The sequence below is a fragment of the Maniola hyperantus genome, chromosome 14, assembly GCF_902806685.2.
Source record: "Maniola hyperantus chromosome 14, iAphHyp1.2, whole genome shotgun sequence".
Classification (NCBI taxonomy): domain Eukaryota; kingdom Metazoa; phylum Arthropoda; class Insecta; order Lepidoptera; family Nymphalidae; genus Maniola; species Maniola hyperantus.
In genome coordinates this window covers 9,609,464-9,631,227 of record NC_048549.1, presented here as the reverse complement: position 1 = coordinate 9,631,227, position 21,764 = coordinate 9,609,464, and the positions used below count along the sequence as shown (strand labels likewise).

The 21,764-nt window shown below is 37.4% G+C and overlaps 1 protein-coding gene across 9 annotated transcripts in view; it reads left to right on the top strand.

Moving 5' to 3' along the window:
- The window catches only part of LOC117988160 (collagen alpha-1(XVIII) chain-like), a 196,824-nt gene that overhangs the window by 71,271 nt on the left and 103,789 nt on the right, over positions 1-21,764 (top strand). For 8 of the 9 annotated variants that reach the window (XM_069503080.1, XM_069503077.1, XM_069503082.1 and 5 more), the window contains exon 2: positions 17,176-17,211. The exons of the other annotated variant lie outside the window; for it this stretch is intronic. In XM_069503080.1, coding sequence (XP_069359181.1) covers positions 17,176-17,211 — 36 coding nt within the window. The remainder of the gene's footprint in view (positions 1-17,175; positions 17,212-21,764) is intronic. 9 annotated transcript variants of the gene reach the window in all.

Sequence of the window (21,764 nt, the reverse complement as noted above, 5' to 3'; positions counted from 1 at the left end):
GATTTTTGTGCTGTAATCAACGTGGTCTGGTTTGAATTATGTTTTTCTTTATTTCCGACTTTTACTTTTTGTGTCTTACGTGTTAAATTTTGTTCCAATCATTAAAAGTTTGATAATTGTAAAAGTATTTGGTTTTGTGTTAATAAATTGTGTTTTTTTTAATTGAATTTTACTTCCGTACCTAAATATATAGAATTTTACGGCCCTAGGTAAGGACACTTCTGATTTACTTCATGGCATATATTCGGCAAGGCGCGTTATGCTCGTGCCAAAAAGAAACAACATTACAAAAACTAAATGTGTTTATTTTATTTGCTATCCTTAAGCAAGTTAGCCTATGTTAAAATCCTGCTTGTATAAATATTAAACAACAATACACTTTATTAATATTAACAATAAATTTGTATTTATTTTTTTAAATAAGTAAATTTTTATAATAATAATACCTCATAATAAAATTAAAGTAGGCCAGCTTATAACATAACCTAACTGATAGATAAACATGGTTTACCGAACTTAAACGTGGTCCGTGTATAAGCAGCGTTAACAAGCGCGCAGTAAACGGAACAAATATTTGTATAGACGCCCGTTCTCGATCGAACACCCAGCCGCAAGCTCGATCGGAATGAACCGCATCCTTCACTCCACAATAGACCATATTGCATTACAATAGATACCATAATGTCTTGTATAAATGCAATGCTACTTATGCATACGATAGAGTCTGGAAGAAAGTTGCGGTGAGTGTGTAACTTTGTCGCTTCCAGTCAAGGAGATTTGATCTGTGACAATATCTTTGTGCCAAGTGTTTCTTATTCTATCTTAGAGGTCTGTGGAGGCTGTAATGTATTGAAATGCAGTGAATTTGTTTGTACATTATGTTGGTAATACATGGACTAACTTTATGAGATAAAGAGTTAAAACGAGACAAATTTATACTTACATAAATCTGTCTCGTTTTAACTCTAAGTAAAATCTAAGTAAGTAAAGTCAAAGGACGCTCTATAAATCTTAGCCTTTATCGGTTTTTTGAATTATGTGTCTCTCCCACTGCCACTTTAGTTGAGCTATGTCGGCTAGTCTGGTTCTCTTACGGGTCTCCGCAATTCAGATCAACTCCAAGCATAGCTCTCTACATCGCCTGCAGAGTGACTCGTAGCTTTCTTATGAAACCCATAGTTAGGCCCCTATGTCTTAAATCCGTATGAACTTCATAATATATGGACCTTGTTATTAGCAGCCATTGGCATATTTCATTCATTTTGTCTGTTGTGTATTTTAAAATGAACAGTAATATAAATAAAAAAGTACGGTTCAAAAGTTAACGTGCATATCTTTATTAACCAATATTTTATACATCAGAAATCCGATTCGATCCGAAAATATAACCCGCTGCATCAGATGAGATGTCACTCATCAAAATTGAACGGATATTATAATTGTTGCTGGAAAACGCGGAATCGGCAATGGACATCGCTGAATTTTAACTGATGTTTTTTATTCGAAAAACAAGCCAAGTGCGAGTCAGGCTCGCGCAACGAGGGTTCCGTACTACAGTCGTATTTTTTCGACATTTTGCACGATAATTCAAAAACTATGATGCATAAAAATAAAAATAAATCTGTTTTAGAATGCACAGGTGAAGACCTTTCATATGCACTTGATATAGTTATCTTACTTCGAAAATTGAAAATAGGTACTAATTATTAATTCATATGACCACAATTAAATTTTTTTTGTGTGTTGTAACCACAAATTTACGGTGTTCAGATTTTTCCCCGCATGTCTGCTATAAGACCTACCTACTTGCCAATTTTCATGATTCTAGGTCAACGGGAAGTACCCTGTAGGTTTCTTGACAGACGGAAAGACAGACAGGCGGACAACAAAGTGATCCTATAAGGGTTCCGTTTTTCCTTTTGAGGTACGGAACCCTATAAACTGTTTTCCCGAATTCCTCGACCTGTCGCGAGAGATACAACTCGTCGGTCGAACAACACCGAGGCACATCAGAGGTGCGAGGCACCCGCGCTAGCTAGTCGACACTCCCAATAGTTGGTTTCCCCAAAATGTAACAAGCTAGATTAGATAGATAGATAGATAGGTAAAATAATGTTCCTGATTATTCAAATTAGCTACCACAATCCAAATCGCTGGTCATTATTATTGTTTTAACATTTAGCGATAGTTTTCGGTTGTTATTATTGAAGGTATTACTGTTAACATTATTTCGACACATATTTACTAGGATTACATTAAACTATGGTGGCAAACAAAACATTGCAAACATTTGCACTGTACGGTACAATACAAAGCTCATTGAGATTGAAATGAGCTATTTATTGCTACACGGAATGGCCTTTACTGGGGTTTAGTGTTTTAGGCAATTTTCAGATACAGCGGGTAAACGCTACTTCAATGGATATAAATGACAAGACATGGTCAAGCGAACAAAATTTTTCACGGGTTTGGAACCAAATAAATGAGCGCCACCTCTTAGATACTAATGAACGACCCGCTTGAAATCCAGACGTCACTGGGGTTGCATTCGTTCTAAAGCACCACTGAGTCGGTGCCATTTTGTTTATTCAATAGCCCTGTCCATACGAAGTAATATATGAGTCAATGGCTACTTCCTCATAATTCCCATATTAGTTTCTGTGAACACACCTTTTTAATATGATAAGAAAAATAAGTCAAAAGCTTAAAAAACTTGCACTGACAAAAATGTGACATGTGGTTGAGATGGCAATCGGGGCATGAGTCTTGATAGTGTGTTTCAACTATCAAGACAGTACGGTTTACCCTTGAAAGGACTATAAGATCATACCTTGACATGACAGTTGACACATAGAGCTAAAATGGCGAGTGAGATCTCACAATGTAAGCATTAAACGTACCACGATTAATAATGATGATTTCAAATTATTAATATTTCGGGCCAGTAGCATGAGTCGTGGTCTTGACGGGATGGCCGTGTCAGGGCAGTTTATGAAATCCCGATTTATTTTTTAAACTCGAACGCTGCATACGAATGCAGCCTAAACTGATTTTCCGCATTTGAACCCGTAACATCCGCAGCAAGCGCGAAATATTTTTACTGCTGTTACGTAAAGCTTTCTGTACGGGTGAAAATGCGAAAACGAAATCGTCTTTACGATTTTGTTAGTTGGTACGCAAGCAATTCGTTTTTAGGACCAATTCTCCGTTTATAAGATAAAAATATCAATCTCCTGTTGTGTTTGATCTTCGAAACTGATACCCACAGAATCCAGAGTAAATATAGAAGTGACAGTGTCTACCAATCCGTACTTGGCCAGTGTGGCCCTTCTCATTCCAAGAAGGGGCCCGTGTGCAGTAGCGGGCTGGCGATGTGTTGATGATTCTAGTGATAGAAGTGATAAAGTAATGTGTAGATAATCGCCTCGCAGTTATCTGTGAAACACCACGACGTTATTGCTAAAATTCATGCGTATGTGTATAGCCTTACAGTTTTATATAGTCTATAGTATCCAGAGGCGTCTCTAGCCCTTGTGGCGCCCGTGTGCAACCAGTACCCTGGCGCCCTCTAGTCTAGTAGGAGCAGGGTCAAAATGGAATGCTAACAGTTATATTTTGAAACGGAAATTCGGATGCAAATGGTGCAATTTTAAATGATGACGGCGTTGGCCATAACACGAGCGCAGGGTCTTTGAGAGCGCCGGCATCGACGCATCTATGGAGGTGTCGCATTAGAGGGCGCTCGGCGCCCCCTTAGACCCGGCGCCCGTGTGCGCCGCACACACTGCACCATAGGTAAAGACGCCTCTGATAGTATCCAAAGCAACATAATTCTTTCAAATTACATATAATATATACTCATTCTAAAGATCGATGTACATTATTTTATGTGCCGCGTATGTGGTTTAATCCCATCCATAAATACATGCCCTTGCTCGAAAAGGATAACGTGAATACCAGTAGTTCCGGCAACCATATAAATGAGGTGTCACTGTTTACCCTACCCGTCTGTACAGGAAATTAAGTGGGTATTAAATGTAACCGCAGTTACCGCTTAAACTTGGTCACATTACATGGTATACCCTACCTAGTGGTACCTACCTCGAATGTTACTAAACAGCTAAACAGAAGCTATTATTTATCCAGCAATGCTATTCTCTAAATGCGAGCTCCAAAGCCTTGCTTTCAACGCTGATGATGGAACGTATCTTACATTAATATTCTGCTTTTTATATGTTTTTCTGTACTAATTTTGTGGCGTACCTACAATAAAACTGTATTATTTAATTCATTTATCCAAACTTAATGCGTCTGTTTATTTGTCTGACTGTCTTTTCGTTACTCAACTGCTGAATCAATCTTGATGAAAAAACAAAGATAGCTTACAACTTAGAGACGGCATAAAATAAAATAAAGATATTTTTGTTCCATTAAATTTTTACGAGTACGTTTGAATGGGCAAATGCATCTACCACTGGTTCCGAAAGCCTTGCCATTGCCTTGGATACCTTGATGTCGGAAAAGTTAAAGAACTCACGTGGAATTTTCGAAACCTAAATTCAGGCATAATAAGTTTCGAGTAACTGCGAGTTAGGTATAAATACCGAAACCATTTGTTAACTTTTCACAAAACACCTAAACAACTTTTGTAATTTGTACCTTGCCTTTGAAAAATAGTAAACTAAAAAATGAGATTCCGTTCAAATCAAACTTTCGACGGTGAATTCGACGGCGAATAAAATATGTAGTTTTAGAGAATAGGTAAGCACTGCAGTACAAAATTCAAACTGCGCTTATCGTGATATTTGCCCGATTTAAATATTTGTTTTTTGCATTAAATTCGTATCATATGAAATTTGAATTCGAATTACCATAAAAACAATTTATAATAATTTTACGATTCACATTAGTTTAGTTACTAAATGCGAATTAAAATAATTGCATTGCATGCTTATGAATAAAATGAAAGCTAAATTGTTAAGTACCTACCTATATTATAAATACGAAAGTGTGTGTTGTTGGTTTATTGGTTTGTCTTCAAACACGTTGGAGCAACCGATTGACGTAATTTTTTGAATCGGTAAAGTTAAGGATCTAGAGAATGACGTTTGTGTGGTTTAAGTTTTAAAAATCCGTGCGAACTCTTTGATTTCCTGGGATAAAAACTAGCCTATGTCACTTTCCAGGTTTTTAACTATACCTACTCCATTGCGACGTGATTAAAGGGAAAACGTTTATTTCAAGTCTGGGACCCATATAAAAACATGTTGATAATTAAAAATTAAAATGTTAAAATGAATGAATAGTCATTTTGCGTTCGGGATCGTGTACCCTTAGCCAGTGTTTATAGAACACATTGTCAGGGGATGCCTGAGCGACGACTTTAATCATTTTATTATTAGAATTACGGACGGTTTCCCAGAAACCCGCAATTCTATTTCTATTTCTAAGTAAACTACTAGGTAGTCGTATCTAACCTGTACAACCTGTATTCGACGTGTAATTGAAACCTCAAGCGATTCACTGCTAACTGAATTAATAAGCAGCACAAGGGGCGCGCAATGCCTTTGTGAGTTACCATACCTTCCGTACCTGTACCGCACAAAGGAAGATATGGAGAATTAATAATGCATTATAGGAAACTGACTTTGGTAAACTGCAATCTCTAGGTGCTCTATCGGTTTGATGAAATACGGTAGATTAATCCTTGCTACTTGGAACAGATACCATGTTATGCTAATGCTACGAATAACATTTGTGTAATATTTTATTCGTAGTGCGAATGGCGTCGATCCTGATGTTCTTTTTTCTAAACTAAATTTAAAGTATCTGCATGTTTTTCACATTAATATTGTTAAAAAAGACAGAGCACGGGTCTCCTCTCAGTGTGAGAAGGGTTTTGGCCATAGTCTAGCACGCTGGCCATGTGCGGATTGGCACACTTCACACACCCTTGAGAACATTATGGAGAACTCTCAAGCATGCAGGGTTTCTCACGATGTTTTCCTTCACCGTTAAAGCGAGTGATATTTTATTTCTTAAAACCCACATAACTCAGAAAAGTACCCGACCTCCGACTAGAAGGCGGACGTCTTAACCACTAGGCTATCACAGCTTCATCAGCACAGATTTTAAATTTAAAAGACTAAGTTTTTAGTGCACTCTCCAAATCTAACAGACGTACTCAGAGTCGCTTAATCGTTGCTTAAGTTTAGTTAAAACAAGACAGAGATATATCTCTCACAGAAATCTGTCTCGTTTTAACTCAATCTTAAGTAACGGTTAGCGACTCTGAGTACGGCTTGTAAGCAATATAGGCTCCGGCTGGCACTTAAAGTTGCGAGGTTGGAAATTAAAATATTAGATTTGTCAGTCCTTTTCTTATTGGTAAAAAAAAGAGGCGAATACTCTTAGTTGCGATCAGAATCAGTACGTACCTAACACTTGTCTTTTTAGTTCTTACAAAATCTTAGGCGCACTAAACCTGCCGATCCCATTACAGTTTTTGTAATAATGATACCAGAGGTTTTGACAGAGGCGCCTGAAAACACTTTACCAAATAAATAAAAGTTATTTTATTAGAGCAATAAATTCAAAATTGGAACATTTAGAGAAATCGGAGTTAACATAACAAAACTTTTAATAATTTACAATGTTTACTTAACAAATAAATAAACGGTTCAAAATCACAAAAGTTGGTCAAGCGTCTCTAATGGCCGAATAATAACACCATATTTACACAGAAATCATTCGCACCTACGCGTTTTTCCTACATTTAGAGGCATTATCGCTGCATTATCAACTATTCCGATTGCTTAATCGCTTTGTCTGCGACCGATTCAAACCAAGTTTAAAACGGTATCACTGAAATAGACATCAGTAGCTCAGTACCCTTATATTATATATGCGAAAGTTTGTTTGTTTGTTGGTTTGGCCTTCGATCACGTCGCAACGGTGCAACGGATTGACGTGATTTTTTGCATGGGTATAGATAAGACCTAGAGAGTGACATAGGCTACTTTTTATCCCGGAAAATCAAAGAGTTCGCACAGGATTTTTAAAAAATCTAATTCCACGCGGACAAAGTCGCGGGCATCGGCTAGTAATATATTTAAGTATATAAGTGCGTGATCGCTCTTTAGTCGTTTCGTTGCAGCCTGCATACAATATTTGAAAAGCACTTGGTTCTCGAACATTTACAAAATATCGAACGCAATTTCGGTTCTATAAATCTAAATCAGTGGCTTTTAAAGTGAATTATTATGTTCATTGAATAAACAAAATAATGAGCCTAGTTTCACAACTACGCTACTTACAACATGAAAATAATCTAGTATTCATTTTAGTGGACCAGTTCTCAGTTTCAAATGTGAGGTACGGTACATATTACAAAACAAAATAAATCAAAGCAATATAAGCATATATCAAAAGACTAGCTTATGCCCGCGACTTCGTCCGCGCGGGCTACAAAAATTTCAAAACAGTATTTAGGGGTTGAATTTTCAAAAACCATTTCTTAGCGGATGGCTACGTCATAATAGCTATCTGCTTGCCAAATTTCAGCGCGATCCGTCCAGTAGTTTGAGCTGTGCTTTGATAGATCAGTCAGTCAATCAGTCAGTCAGTCAGTCACTTTTTCCTTGTATACATATATAATATATTATAGATAAGCCGACTGAATGATATAAACAAAAATAAACATACAGCTGAAATCGTTGGGTCTAAAAATGCGTGTAAGTTTTCTCTGTAACTCCCATTTAGAAAAGATATTCAGAAAATCCACCCGAGTAAAACTGAGGTGGGTCAGCTTTTATACAGTAACTATAGAAAACTCATTAATTAAGTAAAGTGTTTCACAGTCAAATGACGCCATCACGGTCAGAGAGCAAAACGACGTAAGTAACAAATGGATTCTAATCAAAACGCCCTCATGTTCATTCAAACGCAATCGCGTATATAGAACGTAATTGACGCGTGTCGACTGAATAGACGGGTAACATAAACATTGTAACGCGTCTAAGGTGTTGTCCTAATACAACGCGATTACACGATCCTCGCAAGTTCGCACGAATTTTACTCGTACGAATGCGCGATCTAACATACCAGACTGGGGCCGTACTACTATCGCTTAAAGTAGTAATGTATCAATATTGTTTTGACATAAAACTTTTTTGCAAAACTTGTTTGAAAATGTTAAAACAATATTGAAACATCATCACTTTTAGTACGGCTCCTGATCTCGAATAGGTGTCATAATTGGCGTTCGTTCGATGATCGCGTATTCTCGTTCTATTTGACGCAAGCACGCGATGGTCGCGTCGTTTACTCGCGCGAAGATCGCGTAATCGCGTTGTATTAGGACAACGCCTTAAGCAGTGTCTTAAGGCTGTCATACACGACATGGCATAGTATGCAAATGAAATATAAACATTATTGAATTAAAATAAATGCAAATGTTTATTGAATTAAAACATGTTTATTATAATAAATGAATAATAATTTAGAATACAATATAACTCCCACAAAATGTCTAATGCTAGTGCTAATTGTATTCATGTTCAAAATTTTTTCAGATATAGGACATAAGAAATCAGGGACAATGGAAATTCAACTCAAATGAAATTGCCACACTGGGACTCAATATTTCGTAAACTTTCGTCTACTACTACTAAAACTAGTCGTTTTTTTTTCTCTTTTCAAAAACTAGAAAAAACCTCATAGTTAGTAATGTTAATTACCTATGAAACGAGGTCCCACTCAAAGGGATATGCCAAAAATTATTTTCTACTCTCACTTCATGATCATTTTATTCAAAATCTTCAAGTCCCTGAATAAACTGATTTTGATATTTACATAATTATGTACAGACGCACTGAACTGAGCAATAAGAGAAACTTGCTTTACAATAAAAATGGTATGTTCTCTTTCCGTGCCTCGGAAATCATGAAATTCTTGTACTGGTTACTTTATTATCACTAAAATTTGATAATCAGTTGAGTGCAGATGGCAGTCGCTTGATAAAAACTGGTAACTGTCAATTATGGGTTATAATAATGAGCAGACCCTGGTTTAATATTGCGAGAATAGGTACGTAAAGATACTATATAAGAGTATATTCAGACGGATCACACCACAACCAAACCATAGCGGTATAAATTTAATTTAATTTAATTTAAAACAACTTTATTGTTACTAAATTTACAGAGAGTAAGAATACAGGATACACTTAAAAAACAAAGGGCGACCTTATCACTAAAGTGATCTCTTCCAGGCAACCCATACTAAAGAACTTATAGAACTGTAAGACGGGGAGTCGCAATGTAGTTATAAATATATATATATATATAAATGTTGGGCATGCAGTGGCACTACTAAATATACAGAGCAGAAGTCGCATGTGAATTAGTTCTGCTTCAGTAGCCTGAAGTTGCGCTGTCGCGGCCACATATTACTATTTGCGTACGGTAGTCGCGATGGCTGCCCGTTGACTTTATTGCGACAATAATTTATTGTCGTTGCTATATTTTTTTAGCAGAGAAACCACGGGCCAAATTTTTTTTAGTGTTGCTGATATTGACCACATTCAAGTTCATGACAGCCCACTTTTAGGCTGTAATATGAGTGAATGGAGTATGGACCTACGTGTAATTTGATTTCCGAAATGCTGTGGTGTGTATTGTTATAGTTGTGGCCTGTCTAAAAGAACCCTAAAGTTCTACATCCTACGTTCCACCTACATTGTATATTAATGGGAGAAAATATAGCAGATCGATGCACGACAATCGATTTTTTATCACCGTATTTATTACACTTTACAATTCAACTGTCAATTTGATAATATTTAAAATTGTAATATATACCTATACCTACCGACGTTGGATATTTTGTAAAAATTGTTATGCATGTATGTTTTCTCTTTTAGACCTGTTTACATAACATTATAGTAAGTATCGATTTTATAGCTTGTTCCATTTATATTTTTGAAGTAGATAAAATAAGTTTTATTCCAACGACTTTTATGGTTTTGGTAATAAAATGGGTCCCAATGCTCATTTCAAAAATCAAGACACCCGAACATTTACGCCACAATTAATGCCCCGATTTGGCTGAAATAATGGAGATAGCTTATACCCTGAATTAGCACATACTACGCTATTTTAATAAAGTTCCCGTGTTATTTTAAAAACCTATAACCTTGCGGACTAAATCATGGGCATCGTCTAGAAGTTTAATATATTTGGAGGAACACGTTCTCTACTGTAGGTAACTGCCGCTACTAGAAAAATGGTTTTTTAAATATTTATTTACATGTATTTACATTTTTTTGTATGTCAGCCTAGAAAAATGTTGTCAACAGAAATTCTAGAACATATTTTCCACTACCGAAGTGAAGCAATGTTTTATACAAATAGACAGGCCGATGAGAGGTGTAATCTTATCTGGGATGCGATTCCGACCCTATTTCCATACTTTCATTTCCTCCATGAAAATAGCGTCTAGCGTGAAACTGACGTTTGATTTAGTGGGTATTCGGAATACACAGTGTGTAACCAGAACGCTAGCAAAACTTATCGTTATTGTTATACCAAGTGCCTAAACGCAATCCAATACCAACAGCGTGCAAAACTCAGCTCAATTGTGTGGCATTGACTCCAAGTGGCCTACTTACGCAACATTCGTTGACCTCTAGTGTCAGTCAGATTCCTATTTTTTTTTTTTTTTTTATTCACATACAAGTTAGCCCTTGACTGCAATCTCACCTGGTGGTAAGTGATGATGCAGTCTAAGATGATAGCGGGCTAACCTGGCTATTATATATATTTATATATATTTCGCATTTTTATGGTATTATATCAGTAATCACCAGTACTATCACCTGTCTTCGTTTTTGCCAGCGTTCTGGTTACAGCCTGTATATGTAATAAAAGGAATTGACTGACTGAACTATCTACTACACAAACAGACGAGTCATAATTTGAGATTTTACATAATATTAGTTTTCTTTATAACGTGGCCCACTAATAACATATTTTTTAAATTCCACTCGACCGAAGACGGGGTTGATGAGATAGTTTAAAAAAAACTTTTAAGTGAGATTAAATAAATAAAAGAGGTAACTACTTAGATTTAAACTTTGAACTAAGTCAGGCAAACAAAAACATTCCTTAATACTAATAGCACTATAGACTGATCTGCTCCGTATTTTCTATGCACATAAAAAATAAACGCATCAAAACAATATTTAAAAGTAATCTCGGCATTACCAAATTAGTGCATTTATATCCCCGCTTTAAAACGTAATAGACAGGCTATTAAATGCACCCATAGATAAACATAATGGCTTTTTAATATAGTTTTAGAAAACTAATTTCACATTTATTCAATGCTCCCACACGCACATGCATCCCTTTAATAGATCCCGCATTAAATGAAGAGTGAAAGTTCATAAGATCTGAATGGTAAAAGACAAACAGGGAACGTTAAATAATGACTTCTTCATTACTATCGGAAATAACGCTATTAAACTTCAGTCACTTGTTGATGTTAGGGTCCTAACACACGGCACTACAGCCTAACGTTTTTTAAGACAGTCGCAGTTTTAATAAAACGATAGACTGACACACTTTTATTAGACAACTACTAATATTATATGTTCCTTAGTATCATTATTAATGATTTCTGTAAGTATTTAAAATACTAACTATGTGACGGTTTTTACGCTTAACCAAAATATCATCTTATTGTCAAAATTTAAAAAATTCAAATTTTTCTCTCCGTAAGAACCATCCTCGTACTTCAAGGAATATTATTAAAAAAGAATTAGCGAATTCGTTCGAATCGGTTCAGCTGTTCTCAAGATTTGCGATGACCAACACAATTTTATTAGTGATTCATTTTTAAATTATAGATTTCAGGATAAAGCCGAAAAAACAACTGCTACTTATAAAAAGTGCTATTTTTGAATTTCAAACGGTACTTAGTCTGAAATACTATCGTTTACTAGATACAATTATTTTTACTCAATACGTTTTCAATAACAGTTTCATTGTCCGTAAACAGAAAATTGTTTAATATTGTCTTGCTTTCTATAAAATAATTAAGATTAACATAAGACAGTCAGGTCAGAATGAACTAGAGGAGGGAACTCTCAGTTTGATACTTAATTAATCAAATACTAGGCTGTGGAAATTAAAATCACAGAAAAATAGGGCTACTTTAGGGCTATCTATGTAAAGGCAATGAACTAACATTTGACGCCTGCCAGTGATGTCGAAGCCTCGATGTTTTGTTAGAAGCTCCCTAACGCGGTGTCCTGCGTGAAAGACGAATACGACACGACGCGACGCGATACGACGACGCGACGTAATGCGTCCGCAGACTGCCATATAGGCCGCAAGCACGGTATGCCGTTGAGTTGATCGCGTTCGTCGCGTGCGCAGCGTCGTGTCGCGTAGTATTCGTCGCTCACGCAGGACACCGCGTAACTGTCGTGAACTGTGGTCTGGTTGTACACTCAGGACCTTACACACAATTATACCGGTAGTCGAAGGTTAACAGCATAGTCATCAATCAGCCATTATCAACGGGTGGGTCCATTCAAAGGGTCACGACGAAGCATTGATTTAAAACATTCTCAGGAACTGAATGAAATTATTTGTACATTATAGAGGTTCCGCGTAAAATTTATTGCATTGCTAAGCGGCTCCTTCCGCGTGATAATTGCATTACTGAACAACAACCCATTATTTTCCTCCAAGAATTTGCGTGTGTATTACGTAACTCTGATGCAATCAATGCGACGGGTTGCATTTAGAGATTCGTATAGTCCGCGACAGGTTGAGATGTCAATCGGGCTATGAGGCGGGGGGATGCCCCACACACCCGCACGTCCCCCGCGCGGGTAAGCGCAGGAGCTGTGCGGGGCATTCCCTCCCCGATTGCCATATCGGCCTGTCGCATACTATACCTTGTTGGTTGACTTTTGTGCACTATTTTCAGAGGTAGAGTATACCAAAATTAATATACAAGCGATAATGAACTATTGGGATGAATGTAACTTTGGATAATTATAAATGGGCTTGAATTTAGAAAACATGTCTTGTTTGCAAAGCGTGTCTGTACATCTTTTAGAAAGGTTATTCAAGATCACGCAACGAGAAAAGCTTTCCTTGACAAGCACGAAATCATGCGGTTCGGCTAGTTCACAGACAAAAGTCCCTTATCATCGTTCAGGTACTTGATATCGTGGGTGGTCTACACTTTCCTCAATTTCACCATGAGTTTCTCTATCGACGTGATTGATCTACTGTTATTTCGATTCGTTACATAAATAGAATTCAGCCGTAACCATTTTTGTTGCCAAGTATGGTCTTATGTCTGAATCATGTTTGGGCGTTTCGTTCAAGAAGATTAAAACGTGGGTTTTTAAGGTTCCGTACCTCAAAAGAAAAAAAGAACCCTTATGGGATCACTTCTTCGTCCGTCTGTCTATTTGCCTGTCTTTACCTATGACCTATAATCATAAATTTTGCAAGTAGCAATGTCTTATAGCACAAGTCCGAAAAAATTCAAAATCCGGAATTCGTGATTACATCCTGTCCATCACAAACAAAATAAAAAGTTTTTTTTTTCTTTTTTTTTAAAAAGAACATTAGCCATGTTAAATGACAAATATTCCCATTTCCTCTCCAACTAAGCATGAAGCTTGTGCTAGGAGTAGGTACGACAATAGTGCAACGGGCGGGGTTTGAACCGTCGACCATTCGGTTTTCAGTCCACTCCTTTACCGGTTGAGCTATTGAGGCTCTAACTACTTATACGCGATGGTAAGAAACCGTTCCCGTGCAAATCCGACTCGCACTTGACTGGTTTTTTAATACAGAGTTGGAGTTATTCTTGACATCTGGGTTAACGTTAATCTATACATTTGTATGTATGACGAACTAGAGCCCGCTAGGTGCATTTGTATGTATGACGAACTAGAGCCCGCTAGGTGCATTTGTATGTATGACGAACTAGAGCCCGCTAGGTGCATTTTTTTAAATTTTCATATAGCTTTAGTCGGAGTTTTTAAGAAAATAACAAAACTAGAATTTAACTGCGATGAATAAATTATTATTTCAAAACATAAGCTTACGGACGTCAAACACTATCCGCAAAAATATCCTCCCACTCACGATTGGGAGTATAAATGAAATGAAATGAATACCTATATTATTCACTAGCTGATGGCAGCGACTTACGCGTACGATACGCGTGGGTAGGTATAGATTTTTAAACATCCCGTGGGAACTCTTTGACTTCCCGGGATAAAAAGTAGCCTATCTCACTGGCCAGATCTTTAACTATATCCAAGCAAAAAATCACGTCGATCCGTTGCTCCGTTGCGACGTGATTGAAGGACTAACCAGCAAACCAACAAACAAACACATTTTCGCATTTATAATAGGGGTACTGATTTCGAATTTCCCATTAGGCCATTCTGTTTACAATGATTACAGATTCAAAGGCTATAAAGAGCTGAAGTAATATGTACCAGCCCAAACAGCCCTTATTATTAAACCACTACACAAACACACTTTCACTTTTTTTTTTTTTTTTTTAATAGATATAGCGAGCAAGCGAGCAGGCGGGTCACCTGATGTTAAGTGATTACCGCCACATTCACATTTATAATACGCTATAAATCGTAGTGATTTAGGCGATTTATTGGTATAGTACACAACATGTCGAAATGGCATTCGGGGTAGGAACGCCCCGCACACCCGCACAGCCCCCGCGCTAACCCGTTGCGGGTGAGTGCAGGTGACGTGCGGGACGTCCCCCCGCCTCATACCCCGATTGCCATCTATAGATAGATTTTTAATATCAAGCACTCAAAGTATTCTGTATCTTCACAAATTGTAGTAAAATAATGCTGTATCTACACTATAATATAATATATAATATAATATTATAAAGAGGAAAACTTTGTTTGTTTGTTTGTTTGTTTGTTTGTTTGTTTGTTTGTTTGTTTGTTTGTTTGTACTGAATAGGCTCAAAAACTACTGGACCGATTTTAAAAATTCTTTCACCATTCGAAAGCTACATTATCCACGAGTAACATAGGCTATATTTTATTTTGGAAAAAAATAGGGTTCCGTAAGATATTTGGGTTTTTCGGACACAAGGTGTAAAAAATCAACCAGAAAAGTTACTTATTTTGCGTACGCTGCCTAAACTATAAAAGATAGAACCATAAAATGTTCTAATTAATTGTAGATCTTATAAATATCTACAAAAAAGTCCGCGACACACTATACCCATCTATGTCGAGTGAGGCACAGCAACCATTTTTTTATTTAAAAATCTTGAATTTTTTTTGGACTACATTTAAACGCGTTTATTTTACTCATGCTATTAATCCTTATCAAAATAAATGATTTCATCACTAAGAACAGTTTATGGAGATAATATTTGGTCTTTGAATGATTAAAATTGGACGTTTGGTTTTGAAGTTATGGCGAAATTAAAATATTACGATTTCTGCTGCACGGCCCGTTGTATTATATTATATAAAGAGGTAATGTCGTTAAGTTTGTTTGTAGGGGTAATCTTTAGAACTACTGAACCGATTTTAAAAATTCTTTCACCAGTAGAAAGCTACATTATTCCTGAGTGACATAGGCTATACGGGATCTTTAAAAACCTAAATCTACGCGGGCGAAGCCGCGGGGATCAGCTAGTATTATATAAAGAGGTAATGTCGTTAAGTTTGTTTGTAGGGGGTAATCTTTAGAACTACTGAACCGATTTTAAAAATTCTTTCACCAGTAGAAAGCTACATTATTCCTGAGTGACATAGGCTATACGGGATCTTTAAAAACCTAAATCTACGCGGGCGAAGCCGCGGGGATCAGCTAGTATTATATAAAGAGGTAATGTCGTTAAGTTTGTTTGTAGGGGCTAATCTTTAGAACTACTGAACCGATTTTAAAAATTCTTTCACCAGTAGAAAGCTACATTATTCCTGAGTGACATAGGCTATACGGGATCTTTAAAAACCTAAATCTACGCGGGCGAAGCCGCGGGGATCAGCTAGTGAGTAATAAAGTTGTTACTTTGGTGTTAGAAATCAGTACCCTTATTATCAGTACCCTTATTATAAATGCGAAAGTGTTTGTTTGTTGGTTTGTTGGTTTGTCCTTCAATCACGTCGCAACGATGAAACGGATTGACGTGATTTTTTGCATGGGTATAGATAAAGACCTGGAGAGTGACATGGGCTACTTTTTATCCCAGAAAATCAAAGAGTTTCCACAGGATTTTTATAAACCTAATTCCACGCGGACGAAGTCTCAGGCATCAGCTAATAATACATATTTCTACTGTAACACCAATAACCTAAAACATGGATAAACTTGTCACTAAGTGCGGACCATCAACCATTTATCTTACGGTGACAACGACCAGTGTCACCAGCTGAGAGAGCGTTATAATACACACAGCTTCATGCACTCCAAATCCTGATTCTCAGAGAATTATAACCTTTATTATAAAACCAATAAAGTTTATCTCACAAAAAGACACACGCAAACCGTTGTTGTGGGTCATAAATCTTGGAATATCTCAAGTGGTATACAGTAACCGTGTTGGTAAATTCGTTGTATGGTCACAAATATAAATCTTCTTCTCATAAACGTAAAAATAAATATGAGCGTGTTCTCTACGACACAGTAATAGAATAGTGATTTATAATAAAGCCAGTGGATATCTGCAAATCTCTTTTTGAATTTATTGAATTGAGTTAGGGAACTAATTAAATTGAGTCGGATTTCACCAAACTTTTGACACAGGTACCTATACAGCGACAGAAAGAAAGAAAGAAAGAAAAGACGTTTATTTATACAATTGTGCCACACATCACAACTTAAAGCTAAGAGCTGGTTATTCCGGCGCTTCTTCCACCTGAGAACAAGCAAAAGAAGCGCCGGAACAAACTGTCATATTGTGTGGCATAACCCGAAAAAAGGGTCCCAGCTCAGCATTATGCTGTATGCCTACAATACGTTACTGATTCGATAATATCTTGTGAGAAACTAATAAGTAAATGAAAGTAAATGTTAATTGTCTATTCAAAATTAATCAGGACTAGTTTTAACGTAGGTACCTAATCTTATTTATTTTCTTTTTCAGATTACATTCCTTATTACTACGTCGATTGACTTTTGAGTGAGTATCAAACACATTTCTCAAGTTAGTTATGAAGTAAGTAGTAAGTAGTTTTGTATACTTTAAGGTATGAGGCCGAACCACGCTGCACGCAGTAGCGCTGCCGCAACAGTGCTGTCACCAGCTGTCACAGTCCTGTCGCGGCACTACTGGTCCCATAGAGATAGTACTGGTCCCCATACAATCTCTATAAGCTTATATGACATTACATTCCGAGCTAGGCAGCAATGTTCCGCTACATTGCTGCCGCGACATTGCTGCCTAGCTCGGAATAAAATGGCGGCCACGCGCATTAGTAATTTGAGGGACTTATACAGCTGCATACTACAGGTAAAGTAAGACTAAATAATATAACAGTTTGGCGGCAAAATATATTATGTACATCAGTGAAACTTTGTTTATAACTTTATCTTGACACTAGAAATGAGGATCTGCCGAGTCTTACCAAAATTTAGGGGTCCTACCCCCTCCCAGGGGGTATGGGCAGGGAAATGGAAAACCAAACCATGTACCTATGTTTCTGTGATTTTCGAAGAAAACTATTAAAGCTAAGACAAAACGGTCAAAAGCTAAAATTAGCTCCATTAAATAATTATTATCATAGTATTGTCTGTGCTGTATACCTACGCAAAGTCGTTTGCAGCGTTGACTACGCGTGACAATATCTTCATCTGATCGAAAAGCTTCTTGTGTTTATTTGAGCGATGGCATTCCAGATTTCTACTCAACATTCTAACCTTCAACATCATTAAATATACCTAACTTTTGCTAAAAGAACAGTCACAGTAGAGATACTCTTCCATCTTCTCTAACTCGATTCATCGCTCACGCGACGTCGTTGGTGACAAATTTTGCTCAAAGATTGTTCACCGGACTCAATTTGCGGTGAAATTAACGGGAAACTCCATTCAGCAAGTTGTTGAGTTCGGCAACGTCTTAGGCTTACTTCATACTGGCGATGTGACGCAAAGTAAATACTATGAAGACATTTTACTTGTGACGATTAGTGTCAAATATTTAAATAAATGGCATTGCCGTGAGCGCGAGAGCGAGAGGCAGCGAGGTTAGTCAATGCCTAGCCGATGAGTTGCCAGTCGCTAACGAGCAGCCGAGATGTGCGCACGTAGTTGCTCAATCCGCCCCCGCAATGCGGAAACAGCAAATAGTGTTTTGTTTAACACCAAATACTTGCCACAATGATAAAACATCACACCCTTTTCACCACCTAAATGCCTGGTGTACTTTGACCACCCGTTGTGCCATATCTTTTTTCACGCACATGCAAAGTGTGATACCAACTCCCTTAGTCGATTCACAACATGTTATTCAAGGTCCCACTAAACAAATTCTTGAAACTCGCTCGCTCGCTTGCACATCAACAATCTTCTACTTACCGAATTTTAGCCACGGTCGCCAATCAAGATAGTCTTACCAACTAGGCAGAAAATAATATTGTACTTCGCAAGGTTGTGTGCACACACGGGTGCACTCTCTATTCCTTCACTCTCGTAATTCGATAACACTAAAAAGTGGTTAAACGCTTTAGGTTTTACGAGCTCTTCAAGCACAGGAGTAACACCACCAACTTTACAACTCTTTCTCTCTCTCAACTCTCAACTCAACTCAACTTTCAACGTTACTCGGCCAGAATTTCTTGACAGAAACCCCATGATCTTCAGCCCGACCCGAGATTCGAAGCCGGGATCTTACGGACTTCAGCTGAATAATATTAGCCAATAGACCAACGCGATATTCAAACACCTATTTACCTACCTGCAATGTAAATTCTTATTATCATCGTCTCTGCGTGTCGCCCGTGTGACCAGACCCTAAGATAATGGATTTAACGCCCACGACGTCCTATCTGTAAAGACAAAAGATTCATTGTTTCTTAAGTGAAAATTTGTTTGCATCTGCGCAAAACTGACAATTTCAATGTGATTTTAGTCAGTTCCTTATCTACGCGTCACAACGTGCACAAGTTTAATCTTCTACATTCAATCTCAATTCTGATAATAACTAGGTAACTTGCATGCTCCCTGGTCTACTAAAGAGGATCTGCATAATATTATTATCATTGGTAACCAACCATACCTAAGTGACGTCACCAATATCCTGGTCTTGAGTGGACTGCGTTCCGTTGGTCCCGTAAAAAAATATTTTTAGAGAGTACCTACCTAAGTACTCATTACTGAAAAGTAGGTATCTCAAGTCATGAAACATATTACGCGCGTAGTTAGGGACTTGATAAACAATGTAGCTAGCAAGCGCCGCGAGTGCTTGGACGGAAAACTGAAGACGAAATGTTTGGCGCTCTACATAATATTATATGCGACGAAATACAACCAGCATTCGCCGTCTCATTCGAGTACGGGGTCCTCCGGTGCGCTTGCAGTACCAAATTCTTTATGGTTTCAAAGTCTACCACACACAATCCTTCGCCTGTCGCATTTTCAATTCCCTCCACCTTCATCAACTGTCGGTCTTGCGAGTTCAAAGTTCGTTCCCACAGCTGTGCTTACCGCTCTGTGGTCTTCAAGGCTGGTATTTTCGTACTACATGATTTATGTCTCTCGATCATACCTCGATCGCCATCTCGATCTGTCGTCTATAAATGTAGTAGGTACGCATGTCAACGTGACGTCAAAGTTTGAAGATTCGGCGGACTTAATTTGCGAGGAAATCACCGGGAAAATCTATTCAGAAAGTTCTAGAGTTCGGGAATTCCTAACATAATGGACTTAACTTGCTTGACACGTCTTGCTTCTAAGACAAGAGATGATAAAATTTATCGTTGGCAAAATCTGCCTAGATAATTATTATTATAAAGTTAAATAATCACGTCTGTCTATTTAAAAGTCCTAAACTTGAAAAGAACTGAAGTTTATTCAAGTTTTTATTCATAGAGTGAAGTTTCTTAAATCCATACTTCCATACTAATATTATAAATGCCAAAGTGTGTCTGTTTGTCTGCTAGCTTTTCACGGCTCAACCGTTAAACAGATTTTGATGAAATTTGGTACAGAGGTAGCTTTACATCCCGGAGACGGATGTAACGGACGGATCCCGGAGACGGAAAATCAAAGAGTTTCCACGGGATTTTAAGAAACCTAAATCCACGTAGACGAAGTCGCGGGCGCCATCTAGTTTTATATCATTTCAAAACTCATAAGTACCTAGTATATGTGTAGTACAAAAATAGAGAATACTCCGAACCCAATAAGTACGGACGCTAATTTAACCGCTCCATTAGCATTAGATCTCATCTTGAACTGCAGGAAGCGCTCTCTAATTTATTACTATTGCATTGATAAAACTAAAGCCGGTCACTTCGATGCATTGGTGACCTGCAAATTGTACTTACTCAATTATTACATTAACATACATATATAGGAATCCAGAGAAATTTAAAAAAATCTACCTATATTTATAATTGTGCCACATCACTTGTTTTAACGGTGAAAAAAAGGAAACCTGCATGCCTGAGAGTTCTCCATAATGTTCCCAAAGGTGTGTTGAGTCTCACTCGGCTCACTACAGAGCACGGGTCTCCTCTCAGAGTGACAAGGGTTTTGGCCATAGCTTACCACGCTGGCCAAGTGCGGATCGGCAGACTTTACACACCTTTGAAAACATTATGAAGAACTCTCAGGCATACAGGTTGCCTCACGATGTTTTCCTTCACTGTTAGAGCAAGTAATCCATACTAATATTAAAAATGCAAATTTTGTCTGTCTATCTGTCTGTCTGCTAACCTTTGACGGTCCATCCATTCAACCTATTTTGACGAAATTTGGTACAGAGATAGCTTGCATACCGGGGAAGGACGTAGGCTATTTTTTATCCCGAAATACCAAAGAGTTTCCACGTGATTTTAAAAACCTAAATCCACACGGACGAAGGCGCGGGCATCATCTGGTATTTAATTACTTAAAACGCACATAACTCTGAAAAGTTAGAGGTGCGTGCTCAGGATCGAATCCTCGACCTCCGATTAGGAGGTGGATGTCCTAACCACTGCAGTTACACATTCTATCACATTATGTGTTATACAGGATGCAATTTATTTTCTCTATAAGTACATTCACATAATACGTAAACAACTTTACTGACATTGCATTGCATTGGTGCCTTGCAAGCGAAAACATTTTGAATTTAACATTAGGTCAAAGCGTACATTAATCTAAACGTCATCGTGGACAAGGATGATTTGACATGAGATATAGCTACTTTAAATAGAGCTCTTTTCATTGCACTTTCAAGAATAAATCCCTGTCAGATGGGAATATATTGCACGAATGCGCAAAGATACTTGAAGCGCATCCTGTAGAAAAAGGTAAACGGCATAGAGTTAAAAGCTTTCAGACTATGTCTTATAAAATAAATAAATTGAATTGTGTGTGTGTGTTAGATTTTGAAATAACTGCCTTATTTTACTTATAATAGGTACGGTTATTTTCACACCATATTAAATCCCAAACGCAAGTTTTTTTTTTAATCTCTGTATTTCTGTATTTACAAAAATGGCACAACCGATTTTGACGGCAGGTAGT